The 21,690-nt window shown below is 36.4% G+C and overlaps 1 protein-coding gene across 2 annotated transcripts in view; it reads right to left on the bottom strand.

Annotated features, from left to right (window-relative positions):
• Positions 1–21,690, bottom strand: part of VAV3 (vav guanine nucleotide exchange factor 3) — a 414,579-nt gene that overhangs the window by 47,411 nt on the left and 345,478 nt on the right. For both annotated transcript variants that reach the window (XM_061121261.1, XM_061121262.1), the window contains exon 21: positions 5,465–5,530. In XM_061121261.1, the coding sequence (XP_060977244.1) occupies positions 5,465–5,530 (66 nt within the window). The remainder of the gene's footprint in view (positions 1–5,464; positions 5,531–21,690) is intronic.

Below are 21,690 nucleotides of genomic sequence, written 5' to 3'. Positions count from 1 at the left end.
AAATTCACTGATGAACTCAAGAAGTCTTCTTGTAGCATCATTAGCATTTTCTACATACAATATCATGTCATCTGCAAATAGTGACAATTTTATTTCTTCTTTCCCAATTTGGACTCCTTTTATTTCTTTTTCTTTTCTGACTGCTGTGGCTAGGACTTCCAAAACTGTGTTGAATAAAAGTGGCAAAAATTGATATCCTTGCCTTATTCCTATTCTTAGAGGAAAGGCTTTCAGTTTTTCCCCACTGAGTGATGCTAGCTGCAGGTTTTTCATATATGGCCTTTATTATGTTGAGATATGTTCCATCAATGACCACTTTCTGGAAAGTTTTTATCATAAATGGGTGTTGACTTTTTCAAAGGGTTTTTCTGCATCTATTGAGATGATCATATGGTTTTTATTCAATTTGTTGATGTCGTGCATCACACTGATTTGTGCATATTGAAAAATCCTTGCATTCCTTGGATTAATCCCACTTGATCATGCTATATGATCCTTCTAATGTATTATTGGAGTCAAGTTTGCTAGTATTTTGTTGAGGAATTTTATGTCTGTGTTCATCAGTGGCATTGCCTCTTTTTGCAGCATTTTTGTCTAACTTTATCAGGGTGATGGTGGCTTCACAGAATGAATTTGGGAGTATTCCTCCCTCTGCAATTTTTGGAAGGGTTTCAGAAGGATAGGTATTAACTCTTCTCTAAATGTTTGATAGGATTTACCTGTGAAGCCATCTGTTCCTGGCCTTTTGTTTACTGGGAGTTTTGTTTTTGTTTTTTAAATCACAGTTTCAATTTCAGTACTTGTGATTTGTCTGTTCATATTTTTTCTTTCTTCCTGGTTCAGTCTGAGGAGATTGTACCTTCCTAAGGATTTGTCCATTTCTTCTTGGTTGTCCATTTTGTTGGCATATCGTTGCTGGTCTTTTTGCTGTCATTTACGATCCTTTGTATTTCTGTGCTGTCATAACTTCTTCTTTTACATTTTTTTACATTTTTAATTTTATTGATTTGAGCCCTTCCCCATTTTTCTTGCTGAGTCTGGCTAGAGTCTTATTAATTTTGTTTATCTTTCTAAAGAGGAAGGTTTTAGTTTCATTGATCCTTTCTATTGTTTCTTCATCTCTCTTTCTTTCTTTCTACTCTGATATTTATGATTTTTTTCCTTCTAAAAGGAAACTTAGAGTTTTGTTTTTTCTTCTTTTCCTAGATGCTCTAGGTGTAAGATTAGGTTGTTTGAGAATTTTCTTGTTTCCTGAAGTAAGATTGTATTGCTATAAACTTTTGTATTAGGACTACTTTTGCTTTATCCCATATATTTTGAACATCATGCTTTCACTTTTGTTTGTCACTGGATATTTTTATTTCCTCTTTAATTTCTTCAGAGATCCAATGGTTGTTTACCAGCATATTGTTTAGTTTCCAAGTGTTGTGTTTTTTACAGTTTTTTTCACCTGGTAATTTATTCCTTATCTCATAGTGCTGGGATCAGAAAAGATGCTTGATATGATTTCAATTTTCTTAAACTTACCTAGGCTCTCCTTGTGGCCGAGCATGTTATCAATATGGAAAATGTTCCGTGTGCACTTGAGAAGAATGTATATCCTAATGCTTTTAGATGGAATGCTCTATAAATGTCAATTAAGTCCCTTGGTTGAATGTGTCATTTAAGCCTTGTGCTTCCTTATTGATTTTCTGTCTGGATGATCTGTCCATTGATGCAAGTGGGGTGTGAAGTCCCCCACTATTAATCTGTTACTGTTGCTGTCTCCTTTTATGGCTGCTAGTATTTGCCTCATATAGTGACATCCTCCTATCCTGGGTGCATGTATATTTACAATTGTTATATCTTCTTGGATTGATCCTTGATCATTGTGTCCTTCTTTGCTATTGTAATAATCTTTATTTTAAAGCCTTATTTTGTTTGATATGAGTATAGCTACTCCAGTTTTGATTCCCATTTGCATGGAATAAATATTTCCATCACCTTAATTTCAGTCTGTATGTGACCCTATCTGAAGTGAGTCTTTTGAAGACAGCATGTATATGGGTTTTGTTTTTGTATCCATTCAGCCAGTCTACATCTTTTGGTTGTAATATTTAATCCATTTATGTTTAAATGTAATTATCAATAAATATGTATGTTCTACTGTTTCTAGCTTAGAATTATTTAGGTCACAAAGGTAGTATGACTTCCAACCCCACACATGTGTGTCTTTGGATCTAAAGTTAAGAATTCTTAGAGGACAGTATGGCACAAAAACAGTATGGCACAAAACAGTATGGCACAAAAACAGAAATACAGACCAATAAAACAAGAGAGAAAGCCCAGAGATAAATTCATGCACCTATGGGCACCTTGTCTTTGACAACGGAGGCAAGAATATATAATGGAGAAAAGATAGCCTCTTCAATAAGTGGTGATGGGAAAACTGCACAGCTACATGTAAAAGAATGAAATTAGAACACTTCCTAACATGATACACAAAGATAAACTCAAAATGGATTAAAGACCTAAATATAAAAATTCTTAGGGGAGAGAAAAAAATTTTTTTCCCTTCCAACCAAATGCTTGCTTTTTCTTTCTAATCAAGGCCCAAGCAAAGATAGGCATATCATCTTCTATAAGAGAGTTTCCTTCTCATTCACCCACTGAAGGCTCTGGAACTCACAGAGATACCCAAGTCTACGTTGTGCTATAGCTCCAGGCTTTGTCTCCAAGTATCATACTGGCAGAAATAATAAAACTGTCTCTTTTATGTTCTTCCTGTGTTTTCCCTCCTTCTAAATATTTACCTTAATTTAACCTACAACCACCAAATGAATCTATAATTTCATTAAGTAAAGCAGTAAAATTTTAATAGCTATTAATTTTAGGCTATAAAAACAATTATATTTAGTTGGTAATCTGACTCATAATTATGTGTTCCTACAACTCTTTATCAGCTTAAAATCCTAAGCATATTTCTTTTTCCAGTAACCAGTTCACCAAATACCATTCACTATGATCCTACAAGCTGATTCAATTAGTATCTACCATTGATAACTGCCTACGTTTAGTTAGGGCCTTTTGTTTGATTTTTCACTGCTTTGCTCATTCATACAACAAAAAATATGTTAAATACATACTCTGTGCTAGACTATCCCTAAAATAAAACTTCAAATGCTCATTCTATGCTATATTCAAGGAGCTGTGAAAAGAAAACAGTATGTGGGACATGAAATGCTCAATAGTTTTGATTTGATGTCTTTGCTGTGCTTTAGCTGCTCAGTTGTGTCCAACTCTTTGCAACCCCATGGGCTGTAGCCCATCAGGGCTCTGTCCATGGGGATTCTCCTGGCAAGAATAATGGAGTGGGTTGCCCTGCCCTCTTCCAGGGGATCGTCCCAACTCAGGGATCGAACCGAGGTCTCCCACATTGCAGATGTATTCTTTACTACCTGAGCCACCAGGGAAGCCCAAGAATACTGGAGTAGGTAGCCTATCCCTTCTCCAGGGGAACTTCCTGACCCAGGAATCAAACCAGGGTCTCCTGCATTGCAGGCGAATTCTTTACCAGCTGAGCTACCAGGGAAACCCAGTTGATATCTTTAGGTTTCCAAATCTTAATTTTCAACCACATGCCTACATATAAATATCACTTCTTTAAGTACAGGAAGCCTTAATGATGTTCATATAAATGACAGAAAACTGGCTAAATGATCATTTTTGCTTATCTAATTAAATGAATGGTATCAAGCTTCAACAATTTTTTCAAGATATAACAGGCTAAATAATATATGAAATTGGATCATAGAACCAAAAGAAATAGCAAGAGCTTTTTTTATATTCATTTTGCTTTTGAAATTTAATTAATCTTGAATGAGTGGAGTAAATTATTCTTCAGATTACATCTGAGGTCAAGGATGGCAGACATTCCCATTATTAATTAATATTAAAAAGAATGTTCAGTTTAGAAATCTCAGAAGGACCAAAATTTGGCAAGCAAGATAGTTCAAGATTTTTATTCCCTCCAAACCATTAACTGCATTATATTAGTATGAGGGAAAAAATTTCATTTACTTACAGTTAAGAACTTAAAGTTTCATATAAAAATCTACTCTAAACATCAGATTAAATTATGATAATTAAATATTATGCTAAACAGAAATTTATAAATTTCATGAAGCATTAGGGAGTACATTTTATGTGATATTCATCCATAATAATATTTGAGTAAATATTCACTCTTCTTGTATTTGCCCAATGTGTTTGATGTTTTCAGAAAATATCATTATGACACTAAATAAACAGTTATGACAAACTAAAGCACAGAAAAATGTATAATAGTAAGATATTTGACTGGAGAATCTGTGGACTTTCATGCTGTCTAGCATGCTTTCAAACACACTAGTTGAAGTGCAATATCTCTGTAACTCAAAGTGACTAGAAATAGATCAGATCCTTACCTTGGCTTCCCTGATAGCTCAGTTGGTAAAGAGTCCACCTGCAATGCAGGAGACCCTGGTTCAATTCCTGGGTTGGGAAGATCCCCTGGAGAAGGGATAGGCTACCCACTCCAGTATTCTTGGGCGTCCCTTGTGGCTCAGCTGGTAAAAATATGGGAGACCTGGATTTGATCCCTGGTCTTCCCTCGGTTGGGAAGATCCTCTAGAGAAGGGAAAGGCTACTCACTCCAGTATTCTGGCCTGAAGAATTCCATGGAGTATGTAGTCCATGGGGGTCACAAAGAGTTGGACACAACTGAGCAACTTTCAGTTTTAATCCTTACCTCAGAGGGAAAAGGGAAATTAGTACAATATATCTCATAGGTAGCTTTATTCCTTCTAAAACCTGGTAAAATTTTTAATTTTGTAAAAAAAAAAAAAAAAAAAAAAGTTACAGCATACTAACACATATATATGGAATTTAGAAAGATGGTAACGACAACCCTACATGCAAAACAGAAAAAGAGACACAGAAGTACAGAACAGACTTTTGAACTCTGTGGGAGAAGGTGAGGGTGGGATGTTGCGAAAGAACAGCATGTATATTATCCATGGTGAAACAGGTCACCAGCCCAGGTGGGATGCATGAGACAAGTGCTCGAGCCTGGTGCACTGGGAAGACCCAGAGGAATCAGGTGGAGAGGGAGGTGGGAGGGGGGATCGGGATGGGGAATACGTGTAAATCTATTGCTGATTCATGTCAATGTATGACAAAACCCACTGAAAAAATAAGAAAAATTAAAAAAAAATAAAATAAAAATCAATCTTAAAAAAAAAAAAAGTAAAAATTTCCTCTTGCATATATTCTCTTAACATTTAAAAATGTTTTCTGATAATGGAATCATGATTTTGGTATGTAATATTATTAATAAGACAATATACGTTAATGAGGGGCCAGACCAAACTCCTTTGTACATTCTTACATAATTAGCTACAGCATCAAAAAATAAAGTAGAAAGAAATAAAATACTCATACTTACACATGGGCAAGGCTTGACAGCATCACTCGGAAAAAATCCAACCTCTCCGGATGTTAAATTTCTACCCTAAATTAGAAAAAAAATGCCAATGTTGAGAACAAATTTACCATAATGATAATCCCGTAATGGTAGATACATGATGCTATTGGTCAGAATCCTCAGAATTACTTTCACATTGTATGCAATCCTAGCATTAACTTACTATAGCTCAGAAAGGGAAACATAAGCAGAAAGGTTTTAAAATTGTTAAACCTAATAACCTAACTCTACACCTAAAGCAACTTTAAAAGAAATGAAGCACCCCAGGGTTAGTAGAAGGAAAGAAATCATAAAAATTAGGGCAGAAATAAATGCAAAAGAAACAAAGTAGACCATAGCCAAAATCAACAAAGCTAAAAGCTGGTTCTTTGAGAAGATAAATAAAACAGACAAACCATTAGCCAGACTCATCAAGAAACAAAGGGAGAAGAACCAAATCAACAAAATTAGAAATGAAACTGGAGAAATCACAACAGACAATACAGAAATACAAAGGATCATAAGAGACTACTATCAACAACTATATGCCAATAAAATGGACAACTTGGAAGAAATGGACAAATTCTTAGAAAAGTATAACTTTCCAAAACTGAACCAGGAAGAAACAGAAAATCTTAACAGACCCATCACAACCACAGAAATCAAAACTGTAATCAGAAATCTTCCAGCAAACAAAAGCCCAGGACCAGACGGCTTCACAGCTGAATTCTACCAAAAACTTAAAGAGCTAACACCTATCCTACTTAAAGTCTTCCAGAAAATTGCAGAGGAGGGTAAACTTCCAACCTCATTCTATGAGGCCACCATCACCCTAATACCAAAACCAGACAAAGATGCCAGACACACAAAAAGAAAAACTACAGGCCAATGTCACTGATGAACATGGATGCAAAAATCCTTAACAAAATTCTAGCAAACAGAATCCAACAACATATTAAAAAGATCATACATCATGACCAAGTGGGCTTTATCCCAGGGATGCAAGGATTCTTCAATATCCACAAATCAATCAATGTAATATACCACATTAACAAATTGAAAAATAAAACCCATATGATTATCTCAATAGATGCAGAGAAAGTCTTTGACAAAATTCAACATCCATTTATGATAAAAACCCTCCAAAAAGCAGACGTAGAAAGAACATAGCTCAACATAATAAAAGCCATATATGATAAACCCACAGGAAGCATTATCCTCAATGGTGAAAAATTGAAAGCATTTTCCCTAAAGTCAGGAACAAGACAAGGATACCCACTCTCACCACTACTATTCAACATAGCTTTGGAAGTTTTAGCCGCAGCAATCAGAGAAGAAGAAAATAAAAGGAGTCCAGATTGGAAAAGAAGAAGTAAAATTCTCACTGTTTGCAGATGACATGATCCTCTATATAGAAAACCCTAAGGACTCCACCAGAAAATTACTAGAGGTAATCAATGAATATAGTAAAGTTGCAGGATATAAAATTAACACACAGAAATCCCCTGCATTCCTATACACTAACAAGAAAACAGAAAAAGAAATTAAGGAAACAATTCCATTCACCATTGAAATGAAAAGAATAAAATACTTAGGAATAAATCTACCTAAAGAAACAAAAGACCTATACATAGAAAACTATAAAACACTGATGAAAGAAATCAAAGAGGACACAAATAGATGGAGAAATATACCATGTTCATGGATCGGAAGAATTAATATAGTGAAACTGAGTATACTACCCTAAGCAATCTATAGATTGAGTGCAATTCCTATCAAGCTACCAATGGTATTTTTCAGGGAACTAGAACAAATAATTTCACAATTTGTATGGAAATACAAAAAACCTCAAATAGCCAAAGCAATCTTGAGAGGAAGAATGGAACTGGAGGACTCAACCTACCTGACTTCAGGCTATACTACAAAGCAACAGTCATCAAGACAGTATGGTACTGGCACAAAGATAGAAACATAGATCAACAGAACAAAATGGAAAGCCCAGAGATAAATCCACACACCTATGAACACCTTATCTTTGACAAAGGAGGCAAGAATATACAATGGAGAAAAGACAATCTCTTTAACACGTGGTGCTGGGAAAACTGGTCAACCACATGTAAAAGAATGAAACTAGAACACTTTCTAACACCATACACAAAAATAAACTCAAAATGGATTAAAGATCTAAATGTAAGACCAGAAACTATAAAACTCCTAGAGGAAAACATAGGCAATAACACTCTCTGACATAAACACAGCAGGATCTTCTATGACCCACATCCCAGAATAATGGAAATAAAAGCAAAAATAAACAAATGGGACCTAATTAAACTGAAAAGCTTTTGCACAACTAAGGAAACTATAAGCCAGGTGAAAAGACAGCCTTCAGAATGGGAGAAAATAATAGAAAATGAAGCAACTGACAAAGAATTAGTCTCAAAAATATACAAGCAACTCCTGCAGCTCAATTCCAGAAAAGTAAGTGACCCAATCAAAAAATGGGCCAAAGAACTAAACAGACATTTCTCCAAAGAAGAGATATAGATGGCGAACAAACACATGAAAAGATGCTCAACATCAGTCATTATCAGAGAAATCCAAATCAAAACCACAATGAGGTACCATCTCACACCGATCAGAATGGCTGCTATCTAAAAGTCTACAAGCAATAAATGCTGGACAAAAAAAGGGTGCAGAGAAAAGGCAACCCTCTTACACTGTTGGTGGGAATGCAAACTAGTACAGCCACTATGGAGAACAGTGTGGAGATTCCTTAAAGAACTGGAAATAGAACTGGCGTACTGCCCAGCAATCCCACTGCTGGGTATACATACCGAGGAAACCAGAATTGAAAGAGACATGTGTACCCGGATGTTCATCACGGCACTATTTACAATAGCCAGGATATGGAAGCAACCTAGATGTCCATTGGCAGATGAATGGATAAGATAGCCGTGGTACATATACACAATGGGATGTTACTCAGCCATTAAAAAGAATGCATTTGAATCAGTTCTAATGAGGTGGATGAAACTGGAGCCTATTATACAGAGTGAAGTAAGTCAGAAAGAAAAACACCAATACAGTATTTTAACGCATATATATGGAATTTAGAAAGATGGTAACGATGACCCTATATGCAAGACAGCAAAAGAGACACAGATGTAAAGAACAGACTTTTGGACTCTGTGGGAGAAGGCGAGGGTGGGATGATTTGAGAGGATAGCATTGACACATGTATATTATCATATGTGAAACAGATTTCCAGTCCAGGTTCAATGCATGAGACAGGGTGCTCAGGGCTGGTGCACTGGGATGACCCTGAGGGATGGGATGGGGAGGGAGGCAGGAGGGAGGGTCAGGATGGGGAAACACATGTATACCAATGGCTGATTCATGTGACTGTATGGCAAAAACCACTACAATATTGTAAAGTAATTAGCTTCCAATTAAAATAAATTTAAATAAATATGGTACCAATTAAAAAATAAAATTGTTGAACCTTATATGTGGCTTCAGATCATGATTATGAAATAGGAATTAAAGTTTGACTTTCCAATCTACCATGAAGTTTTGTTAGCTTCACACCCCTCAATCCTACAATAGAGATAATATACGCATACTGTATCTTTCAAATTTACATTTGTAAATAAAAGCAGATCACATTGGTTTTGTACAATAATTATTCATAATTAATTAGGAATTAGATTTCACTTGCATTTGTATCCCTAACAGAACTCATGGGAATGTTCCTCAAACAGGATGAGACATTGCAAGACACGTGAAAATGGAAACAGATATGATGTTTTAGATGATTTTCAAATTTAGGAGAAACAGGATACTGATTAAGGCAAGAGGATAGTTAAGATGTTGGAGGAAAGGATTGTAATTCAAAATAGCATTGTAAATAAGAAAGGAGACAAATTAACAATAAAAAAAGAATTTATTCTTGGAGGCCACTAGTCACATTCCTCTTTAAAACAATCTCATGATACAATTATTTCCCTTTTCTAGAAAAACAAACTATACTCAAAACATACTGCAGTAATCAGAACATGTAATTAAAAAGTTCTTGTGAGATTATTTCTCCTTGTCCAGATATTGGGCTTCTTTTTATTTGCTATTTAACAATTGCTTGCTTCTCAGTACCTCATATGAGTAAGTTGTGTTATAATCAGATGCTACATGCTCTATTATTTTTGACAAAGAAGAGTAACAAAAAACAATCAGAAAATATCTCTTTCTTGAAGCAGTATCCCTTTGTTCTTACAGATCTTGGCAATTAGTTTGTAGAGAAAATTTTAAAAAGTAGGAACCCAGAATTAAAGACAATGATGAAGAGGAAGATAAAGAGAAAAGAGAAGATGAGGGAAGGAGAGTGGAAGGGAGAAAAGGTAAGTGGAGCAGAAAAAGGGGAATAGTTAGAGGTATGGGGAGAAAAGAGAAGAGGAAAGGGTTGGATTAAGATAGAGGGAGATAAATTACATAACCAAGCAAAGAGAAGATACTAGTTTTGGCAAGGTTCTCAAACCACAGTTGCACTTTCATATTAGCGAAAAGGTAAGTGAACACGTGGAATATTTATTCATTCAGTCAACAAATACAGTATCTAATGTTTGGTTAGACCATGAGAAAAATTCATAAGACAGTTTTTGTTTTCCCCTATATTTTCAGAAACTATGTATACACATAATTATAATACAAAGTAGAAAGGGCTAAATTGGAGAAGGAAATGGCAACCCACTCTAGTACTCTTGCCTGGAAAATTCCATGGATGGAGGAGCCTGGTAGGCTACACTCCATGGGGTCACACAGTCGGACACGACTGAGCAACCTCACTTTCTTTCTTTTTATAGTTCCTTTCGGAGAAGGAAATGGCAACCCACTCCAGTGTTCTTGCCTGGAGAATCCCATGGACAGAGGGCCCTGGTGGGCTGCAGTCTATGGGGTTGCAAAGAGTCGGACACGACTAAGCAACTAACACACACACACACACACACACACACACAGAAAGGGCTAAATACTATTAAAAAGGTACAGGAGAGGCTCTGGAAATTCAAAAGAAAGACTGAGTATTCAGGGTTTTCCTGAAAGCTACATGGAAAAGGGGACATATGAATGTAAAATATGCAGGGTTTAAACAAACAGAGATGGAAATGGAGAATATTCTGAAAACAAAATACACCATGAGAAAGGCCTGGGGCTAAGAAATTATAACATGTGCACAGGAAATGCAAATCATTCCCTTTAAGCGGAGTCTAATAATGAATAACACTTATTGTACCCCTACTGTATGCCAAACACTGATCTGAGTGTTTGATTTAGTCCTTAAAATACTCCTTTGTGGTAGGTCCAACTACTATCCCTATTTTAAAGGTGAGAGAAATGAGACACAGAGGAGTTAAATGATTTACTCATGATCATAGAGCTAGCAAGTGACAGAACCAGAATTCAAATTCAGATGTTCTAACTTGAGAGCTTTGCACTGCTTCTCCCTGCATCATAAGACTCACAAAGGGGCACAGTAGAAAGAAAGCCAAGGAACCAGCTTGACTATGATATCTGAAATTTATCACTGGCCACTGGGTCTCAGTAAAGGGATTATATATTTTAGAATAACTAATATGACATCAATATGCAGCTGGCTTATAGATGGGCATAGCTTTGTAGGTGAGAATGTCATTAAAAAAAATGGTGTCATAGAAAGGAGACAGGCCTGCAGGAAGGGTAACAGGTGCTAGCAATATCATTTAACTGCAGTGTTCGGGACTTGCCTGTGGATTAGATAGGGGAAGAGTAGACAATGGGAGTTAAAGACTGGGGAGAAAGTCAAGGAGGTGATTATGTAATCCATCTGGATAACACAGAGTTAGATGGCAGTCATACAGAGGGGAAACCTAAAATCACAGGAGCAAGAATGTTGTGGAAGAAAATGTAGACAGAAGAAATCAGAGCTTACAGAAATCAATCTAACTAAATAACAGGAAGGAACCACCAGGAGGGAGGAGATCAGAAAAAGAACAGAGCTTACTCTATTGAATGCAGAATTTAGAAAAAACAGTGATGCTCTGTGACAGTACATTTAACACTATTGGAGATCTTCTTGGGGAAGGAATTTTTCACTAAGCAGACGACTAAGGTCATTCTGAATTTTTCTCTTAATGAAATGTGCTAGCAGTACAGGTTACATTTCCTTAATGGTCACAGGCATCCCTTCAATGAAAAAGAAGTGAGATAATTTAACACACCTTAACATATGAATAAAGTTACATTTCCTCACTAATTTCTATGAGATGTCAGTTTTAGCTACGTGAAATAATATCTACTGTACTTAACGATTCTCTACTTATCAAGGGAGTAGCCATCCTAAAACATTTGGAAGACTGAAAAATAAAGTAGTGTGTAGGTGGGGTATTTTTGGTTCCCTGGTGGTTGTGTGTGGGCTGTACATTGATAATTCATTAATATTAATGGGCAGAGCAGCTGCCAATCTCCTACACATGGCTGGAACTGAGGACTATGGCTATGAAATCAACCATTTTCAAAGCCATTGATTTTGTGCACTTTATGTAATGATCTACTTATGAAATTTTTACTAACCTTGATAAGAGACATGTAGCTGAATTTCCTCCTCCTTTTCCTGTGTGGGCATTTTATTCTGGGTCAGATAATTGACTTGTCATTCCTTTTATGCCTATTACAAATGCCAGAGATAGGGAGTCATCTTCTAGTTAATCTCCTGTCTGGCATTTCGTGAGTTGTGGTGAGTCCCTTAACATCTTCAAGGTCAACTTGAAAACATTTACAGTTATATGTCATCTGATGTATCAAACAGTGCTATCTTTATATGCATTTATTCTACAGGGCAGTCTCTGCATTATGTGATGGGACTTTTGTACATCTAACAGTACACATTGGGCCATTCTAATGAAAATATTCTCTTTGAAAAGTACCTGAGAAAATAGGCTATGGCCTGTATATGGTAAGAAAAGAGGCACCTTTATAACTTTCATTATATAAATTGGTGCAGACACAAAACAATATTAAATTATGATTCATAAAATATGACTTTTCCTGAAAAACAAATTGCTTCCTGTATAAAAATGGATCAAAACTAAAATTGATGACTCTCTGATATGCCTGATCACAAGTATAAATGCATATTCAGACATTTATTCCTAACTGACTTTCGCTTATAACTGTTTTTTTTTCATTTTACTTCAAAAGGAAACTACAGTGAATCATAATGAATTAAAACTACTTACAAATGCTGGTAGAAGTGATATTTACAATCTACTTCTATGGAAAAAAGTGTTAATGTATGCTAGGATGGCAGAGCTAAAATTGCATTTTTTAACCTCATAGTCAAAATGGCTGAAAATGATAGACAATATCCTCTAGAAGTCTTAATCGTAAATTGCTTGGCTCCTAACTTTGTACAAAAGAAAAAGAATTGCTTTAAGAAAAATACAGAGTGTATTTTCCCTGTGGTTCATTTATCCCCTTAATACCACCTGGATTGGAGCTTTAATGCACTCCTGGAAATAGCACTGAACAATTTGAAACAGATTTGGAAAGCTGAATGTAAAAGGGATAGATTAATAGTTATTTATGAAAGATTGGAATTTCTCCCAAGTTACAATGCCCTAAGCACTTTCAACGTATGCATGATGGTGGTGTGGAGATTACTAGGCAATTCATCACCCATGGATAAAGGCCAGAGCAACTGTCACCCTAGCCAGTCACTGTCAGAAATATACAATCTGGTGGGGGTGGGGAGAGACGTACAGAGTGGCCATGAATTATGGGAATACAGGTGAATATACAAATTAGTTTTTGATTGGATGGATAGCTTTTAGCAAGCACTATTTTGGGAATTATTCTGACAGGTTTTTTTTTTTTTTTTTTTCCCTTCCCCTTCATTTTTTTGAGTATCTGAGATGGAACTAAAGGACCAGAAAAGGAGAGAAGACCACGGCAAAGAACCTGTCTGAAGTTGGCCTTTGGTGAGAAGCAATCTCTGATCCTAGCTGCTGCCACACCAGAGTTATCAGTTAGATATACATCAGTGCAGAATCAGACAGCAGGGATGTGGCATCAGAAGAGCTCATTCTCATCCCAGTTCTGCTATATGAATCTGCCCAACTGCAGGCAAGGCTCAGCGATAAAACAAGGATGATGACAAACTCTGCCACACAGGCCTCACCAGGGTGTTCTAAGGTTCAAAGAACTAATGTTTGTGAAAGCACTTGGTAAGTGCTAAAAAAAAAAAAAAATCCCCCTTTTTCCCTACAATAATGCTCTTTGATTTATCTCAATCTTTTTACTTCTAAATTTTCATTGTTTAGTTGACCTATTCACATTAAAACAGAAATGCCTGGTTCTGTGTATAACCCCATCTTCCTTATTTATATTTATGCAAGTTTGCTAAGCCACAAGTGACACAGACTCTCATGTGTTTTACCTGAACAGGAAACAGTTACATTGCAGAGAATCCAGTTCTTTATCTCAATGCTTTCTTGCAATTATACACATTTTTTTCATTGTTAATTGCTTCTTATTTGATGAGTAAGATAAGTTACACATTTTCCTACCAGTGATCACCTTGAAAATGTGCCAAACATAATTGCATATGGTTATACTGAATGGTCATGACGTGAATTCCAAAATATTCATGCACACAACACAGAACAACAAAACCATAAACCAGGTGCTTTTAAAATTTCTCAGTCAGAACAGGGTCTTTAACTTTTATCCAATGTACAAACAGTAAACATGAAGTTTTTCGAAAGGCTGTATGAAATTCACGTTCCTGGAATAGTTCATCTGTAGGTAAGTGGCTGTGATAGGCTTAGAATTCTCAATAACTCTAAAAAAAAAAAAAACCCTTGCATCTTGATCTAGGATCTTTGAAATTAAATTTATCCTCAATTTGCAAGAGCTTATAATTGTATCAAGTCATCAAAATATATGACAAAGGCTCCTTTTATATTTGTTGGTTTTACCAATGCACAAAAAATTGCTTATGTTTACTATCTCTCTGAAATTTTGGCAGACAAAAGTGTCAAAAACTTTAAAAAGTTGTGAAATGTATGCTAAGAAAAAACTCACTAAAAAGCCATAAGCTGAATTTCTAAACTTATTACATGTGAGATGACTATAACAGCAGAATGAGACTTGAGACTGCAGTGCCTTTTTCTTGATATCCAAAAGATGTATTTTCTGATGTTCCTGAATTCTGCCAGCAGGGAAGGGAACTCTCTAGTTATGGGTATCTTGAGTTTTTTTTTTTTTTCCCCCAAAGTCTCACTGGGTAGCCTACACAGTGCAATCCTGAATCAAAATATTATAACTGATGAAAGAAAAATCAGCAAGCAAAAACTGATCTGCATATAAGTCAGTAAAATCACAAGTAGTTACTCAATACAAAATCTGAAAAGAAAAGCAGGATTCTACCAATCCTGGAAGAAATCCTATTTGGGAGACGCCACAGAGCCTCCCAAATAAATCAGCATTAGCAAGGTCCAAAATATAGAAATTTGTTTTTCTAATCCTAACAGATAACTGATGAATGTTTTCCTATCCTTGGTGATTACTTAAAATCACAAAAGAAGTATTCTGAGTAATAGCACCATACAGATTATATGCTCATGACAGCGTTAGGCATCTTTAAAGAAATACTATTTTACAATGAACAGAATTAGTACTTTAATGAAAAGTATACTGGCCTCTCAATATTTTAATCTATCAGGAGATTAAAAATGAATAATATGGCTACTGTCTCAAGGATCCCATTCAGGTTGCATCTTAACTAGCTTTTGATTTGGTTATTTCTATAGCGTTTTGTAGAATTTTGGAACAGAAGAAATAAAACATTTACAGTAATAATTTGATATGCATAGAGAGTCAGGAGCCCAGTGTTCTCTTCCTGGCTTTCAGATCTTTGGTAAGTCATTTAATCATTCTTGGCTTCAATATTCTCACCTGTAAAATGACAGACTTTGACACATGGATTTCTGAGGTCACTTTTGCTACCAAACATTTTTATTTATATGATCACTTTTCCCAAGTCCCTGCAGTTTTCCAGTCAATTGCTGTTACCAAGAGATTTCTGACCCACAAATTCTTAATTAGGGATACTATGTGTCAATAATTTAATCTGGCTGTACTTATTTATACTTATAAATAAGTTGTACTTATTTAAGAAGCCAATATACTTTTCATTAAAGTACTAATTCTGTTCATTGTAAAATAGTATTTCTTTAAAGATGCCTAATGCTGTCATGAGCATATAATCTATACGGTGCTATTACTCAGAATACTTCTTTTGTGATTTTAAGTAATCACCAAGTTTTCAGTTTTCACTCCAGTCCCAAAGAAAGGCAATGCCAAAGAATGCTCAAACTACCGCACAATTGCACTCATCTCACACGCTAGCAAAGTAATGCTCATAATTCTCCAAGCCAGGCTTCAACAGTATGTGAACTGTGAACTTCCAGATGTTCAAGCCAGATTTAGAAAAGGCAGAGGAACCAGAGGTCAAATTGCCAACAACCACTGGATCATCAAAAAAGCAAGAGAGTTTAAGAAAAACATCTATTTCTGCTTTACTGACTATGCCAAAGTCTTTGACTGTGGGGATCACAACAAACTGTGGAAAATTCTGAAAGAGATGGGAATATCAGACCACCTGACCTGCCTCCTGAGAAATCTGTATGCAGGTCAAGAAGCAACAGTTAGAACTGGACATGGAACAAACAACAGACTGGTTCCAAATTGGGAAAGGAGTATATTGTCACCCTGCTTATTTAACTTATATGCAGAGTACATCATGAGAAATGCTGGGAGAAATATCAATAACCTCAGATATGCAGATAACACCAGCCTTATGGCAGAAACTGAAGAAGAACTAAAGAGCCTCTTGATGAAAGTAAAAGAGGAGAGTGAAAAAGTTGGCTTAAAACTCAACATTCAGAAAACTAAGATCATGGCATCTGGTCCCATCACTTCATGGAAACTAGATGGGGAAACAATGGAAACAATGAGAGACTTGATTTTTTGGGGCTCCAAAATCACTGCAGATGGTGACAGCAGCCATGAAATTAAAAGACGCTTGCTCCTTGGAAGAAAAGCTATGACCAACCTAGACAACATATTAAAAAGCAGAGACGTTACTTTGCCAACAAAGGTCTGTCTAGTCAAAACTATGGTTTTTCCAGTAGTCGTGTAAGGATGTAAAAGTTGGACTATAAAGAAAGCTGAGCACTGAAGAATTGATGCTTTTGAACTGTGGTGTTGGAGAAGACTCCTGAGAGTCCCTTGGACTGCAAGGAGAGCCAACCAGTCCATCCTAAAGGAAATCAGTCCTGAATATTCGTTGGAAAGACTGATGCTGAAGCTGAAACTCCAATACTTTGGCCACCTGATGTGAAGAACTGACTCATTTGAAAAGACCCTGATGCTGGGAAAGATTGAGGGCAGGAGGAGAAGTGGATGACAGAGGATGAGATGTTTGGATGGCATCACCGTTTCAATGGAGAGGGAGGCCTGGCATGCTGCAGTCCATGGGGTTGCAAGGAGTCGGACATGAGTGAGCGACTGAACTGAACTGAACTTACTCATAGAAGAGGAGGACAGCTCACGTCCAATGACTTTGATTCTGACTCAGTTTGAAGTCCTCTGTTTTCTAGGGTACATAGGATTGACTCGTGAGGAATAACATTCCTTTATCCACATTATAATAAATAATTAAAGATCAATATATGTTATAATTTGATAAATGGCCCAAAGCCTTAAGGGCATGCACACTCTATGGAAACCCCTCACGGTATCAAATCAGTTACAGATTGATGGCCCACTAAAGGTATTCTGTTATTGACAGAAACTTGTAGTAATTATGACAGAGCATAGTTTCTGTGATGGTAAAATAATGTAAAAAACAGATTTCCTCAGACTTTTTCCTTAATAGTGTTATTCTCTATATGGAAAAGAAGCAGTAATACTTCACTGTTGGAACTTCTCCTTAGACAGTAGAGTCCTTATCTAGTTACATTATAACCTACATTGTGCCCTGTACCAAATGTAGGTTATACTGGAACTCATGGGAAAAGAACCAATAAGAACTCTTAACCAAAAATGCCCATCTTGACAGTTAACAATTAGAACCTCACCCACTTGGTCAGGAGGTTTGCCAGTTCCCACAATACAGTCTGTACACTTGGAAACATTCCTGCAAACTCAGTTTATGATCTATTCAATCAAAGCCAGTTGGCAGTCACCCAGGGAAAATGTTTCTTACAGCCCTTTACTAATGTCTATTATCTTCTATAATCATCTCTCCCGGGCCTCCCTTGTTTTATTACAGTCCCACTCTGCCTTTTTCTACTTTCCTGTAATTAGGGACCCTGATTTAACTCAATATTTTGAGGTAAACACCTGTTAAAATAAGGGCCTCATAATTGCAGGACATATTTCTACCACATCAGCCTCTACTCATCACACAGCTTCAATCCCCACATCATAATTTCACTTCTGCCTTGGTTTCTCCTGGTTTTACACAACAGATGAGCAAGTGATAAGAGGCAGTGGAGAAGCAAAGCCGAGGTCACCTGAGAAGCACCCTGAAACTGCTCCAGTACTGCCTAACAAGGTATCACTGCCATCTTTAAACCAAGTTTCAGATTCCACAAAGAAATGCCCTCGAGAAGGAATCTGACCTCAGAAAAGCAGTTCCCAGAGATGTTTACTCTCTGGTTCATAATGCCAAAGCAATAAGTCTTTTGATATTAGGATTCAACTTTTCTTAACAAAGGAGATTTGACTCTTTTAAAAAATACTTCCTTTGTGTTCTATTTGCCTCTGACTATGATCCAGCCTGACATTTCAATTTTGGATCAGGAGAAAAAAAAATGCATAGTTTTAGAAAATTCTATTATAATTAATATTCTTGTGTGGTCTTGAAGGAATCAGAAAGTCTCTGCCTAATTAAGGGCAAAGGAAAAGAATCTTTTGACATGATCTGACAACTAAAATTGCAGGCAGAGGTGCTGGGAAGAAAGATCCACTAACTCCACTCCACTAACCTCCCTTCTTCAGACCTCAGAGGGTGTCTGGGTCAGGTTCTATGTTACAGGACAGATGGCTTAAGAACAAAAGGTCTATGGAGAACAGTGTGGAGATTCCTTAAAAAACTGGAAATAGAACTGGCATACAACCTAGCAATCCCACTGTTGGGCATACACACCGAGGAAACCAGAATTGAAAGAGACAGGTGTACCCCAATGTTCATCACAGCGCTGTTTAGAATAGCCAGGACATGGAAGCAACCTAGATGACCATTGGCAGATGAATGGATAAGAAAGCTGTGGTACATATACACAATGGAATATTACTCAGCCATTAAAAAGAATGGATTTGAATCAGCTCTTATGAGGTGGATGAATCTGGAGCCTATTATACAGAGCAAAGTCAGTCAGAAAGAAAAACACTAATGCAGTACACAAACGCATATATATGGAATTTAGAAAGATGGTAACGATGACTCTATATGTAAGACAACGAGAGAGACATAGATGTAAAGAACAGACTTTTGGACTCTGTGGGAGAAGGCGAGGGTGGGATGATTTGAGAGAATAGCATTGAAACATGTGTATTACCATATGTGAAACAGATCGCCAGTCCAGGTTCAATGCATGAGACAGGGCGCTCAGGGCTGGTGCCCTGGGATGACCCTGAGGGATGGGATGGGGGGGTGGGGTGGGACGAGGGTTCAGGATGGGGGAACCTGTGGCTGATTCATGTGACTGTATGGCAAAAACCACTACAATATTGTAAAGTAACTAGCCTCCAATTAAATAAATTAATTTACAAAAAAAAAAAGAACAAAAGATCAACAGTTCCCACAGGTAAGCACACCATTCCCTTGGCAAAGTCTGTTTTCTTCCCACTCTCCTTGAGGTATCCAAGGCTTTCTGGTCCAAACCTACTGTGAAGAAAGGGCTCATGATTTTATCCTGTTTACATCAGCTATCTCCTGCAGAATTTATCATTTGTGCTTTTGTCTAATTATGAAGTTAAATGTTTAATATCTAATTAAAGACTTTCAAGAATTGGGTATCAAAATTGGGAGAGCAGAGTGGTCTTCTATGAGCCTGTGTATATTAGGAGGACTCTTCATATTAAATATGGGGAGGATGAAATTTTAAAAGTTTTAAAAAAACCAAACCGATAAGCATCTTTTCACTTCTGAAAAATGAAGCATATCTTTCAGAATCACTAACAATTATACAGAAATATACTTTTTCTCCTTTTCAATTTTCTTTCAAAGTTCCTGTGATTTTTACAGTAGCAATACCCTTATAAGTCACTTAAAGTATTAATATTCCCATTATTTAGGTAAAAAATTTGAGGACACAAGGTTAAATAGTTTTATGACTATTCTGAGAGAACAAAGATAAATATAAATATGAAAAGATGATAAGATAAATATGAAAAGATGTTCAAATAACAATATAAAGTGTAATTTGAGTTAATAACATATGTACTATGGAAATACAAGCTCTAAACATTTATTCATTCTAAACCCATGGACTGAATACCTCTTTTATTTGAGGCACTAGAGATGAGAATATGAAAACCATGGTTCTTATCTTTCTGGGAGAGATCTATCTGGGCAGGGAGAAGGATACATAAACCACTAGGATACAGTATGATGAGTTACAGGATAGAAGAAGCCCTTTTGGTTCAGAGAAGGTGACCCACCAAATTGAGTACTGATTGTAATGAAATAATATCTAAGAGAATGGGGTTAAAAAGGAAATTTCAGGCAGAAGGTAAAATATGACCAAAGGTTTGAGAAAGCATGTCTTCTATGAAAAGGATCCCTTCAACTGAACCCTCCATTTTTTTTTTTTTCCAGATTAGAACAAGAGAAAAATGAACTTGTGAAAAAAAATCGCCTGGATTGTTGTATGTTTGAACACTAAATATAGCAGCCATGTGGGAAGCAAAATTTCTTGACAAGGTAAACTAAGACAAGGGTCAAGGTAAGCTAAGACCAGGGTCGCTGTGCTGCAGTCACACCCCTCTGTCTTGAGGGCTCAGAGAGGGGGTAAAGGGGCATTTAATACCTGTTGCCCATAGCCAATCCCACTCCAGGCTCCTTGCCTCCAGCCTCAGTCTGAGTAGAAATGCTTCCCTCCTCTTGAGAATTTCCCGAAGCTCAACTTATTTTCTGAGTTTTTATTCTTTCCTTTGAATCTAAGAGCTAAAACAACTTAAAAAGCAAAAACTACATAGAGCAATGTTTTGTTTCCTGCTTGGTCTACCAAAACAGAACTAAACTGCCTTTAAAAAATGTGTTTTCCTTAAAGGTGTTAAAAATTACAAGGGACTTTCCTAAAACAAAGGATGGTCTAACATACAGAACTGAAGTAGCAGACCAGAAGTCTGGAAGAGAGTCTGATTTTAATTCTGTAAATGCCATCCTCTAAATGGATAATGAGTTTGGCCCTTTAAAAACCACAGTTAAAATTCACCTTCTTTATGCAGATTTCTGTGAATTAATCAGAATGCATGTAAAAACATTTTCACTCCTTAGAATAAAGATCATGTAGATGCAAGATTTGTAAGTGTGAAGTATCACAACTATTTTCTAGGTTATTTAACTTTCATTGTGGATAAAAAGATATATTTTTGGCACACCGATTACAGTTCTACTGCTTATAATTGCCTTTTGGTTCCAATTAGCTTACAGAATTCTCCCTGTGGAACACTTGGGTATTCATAAATGACAATGAAGCAAATAAAACCCCATGATATAGGACACAGAATAAAGCTTAGGAGACAATGAGAATCCTAAGAGGAAAACACATAAAAAGCACTGTATTGTAATGGATACCATAGATGGCATGGCAGGACTTTTATTTGCCTATTTCTCACTCTTGCCCTCTCTGATAAGTTCAATTTGTATCTTTTCTGGAAAACTAAAGTTCCCAATATGAAAAATCTCTTTCAGCCTGAAGGATGTGCTCAGTTATTAAGCCTTTATTATCACATACTGCAACAAGTTTATCGTCAGCCCAGTGCCATGATCAGGATTGTTCCATATGTTACACTCAGTAAAAACTGTGCCTTACACCTGCACTAGAGAACATACCCTAAATGACCAACTTCCTATTTTATATTCATTTCACTTGACGATAATTTTA

Source organism: Dama dama, chromosome 20, assembly GCF_033118175.1.
Source record: "Dama dama isolate Ldn47 chromosome 20, ASM3311817v1, whole genome shotgun sequence".
NCBI lineage: Eukaryota > Metazoa > Chordata > Mammalia > Artiodactyla > Cervidae > Dama > Dama dama.
The sequence above is the reverse complement of the archived record's forward strand: the minus strand, read 5'-3'. Positions and strand labels throughout refer to the sequence as shown.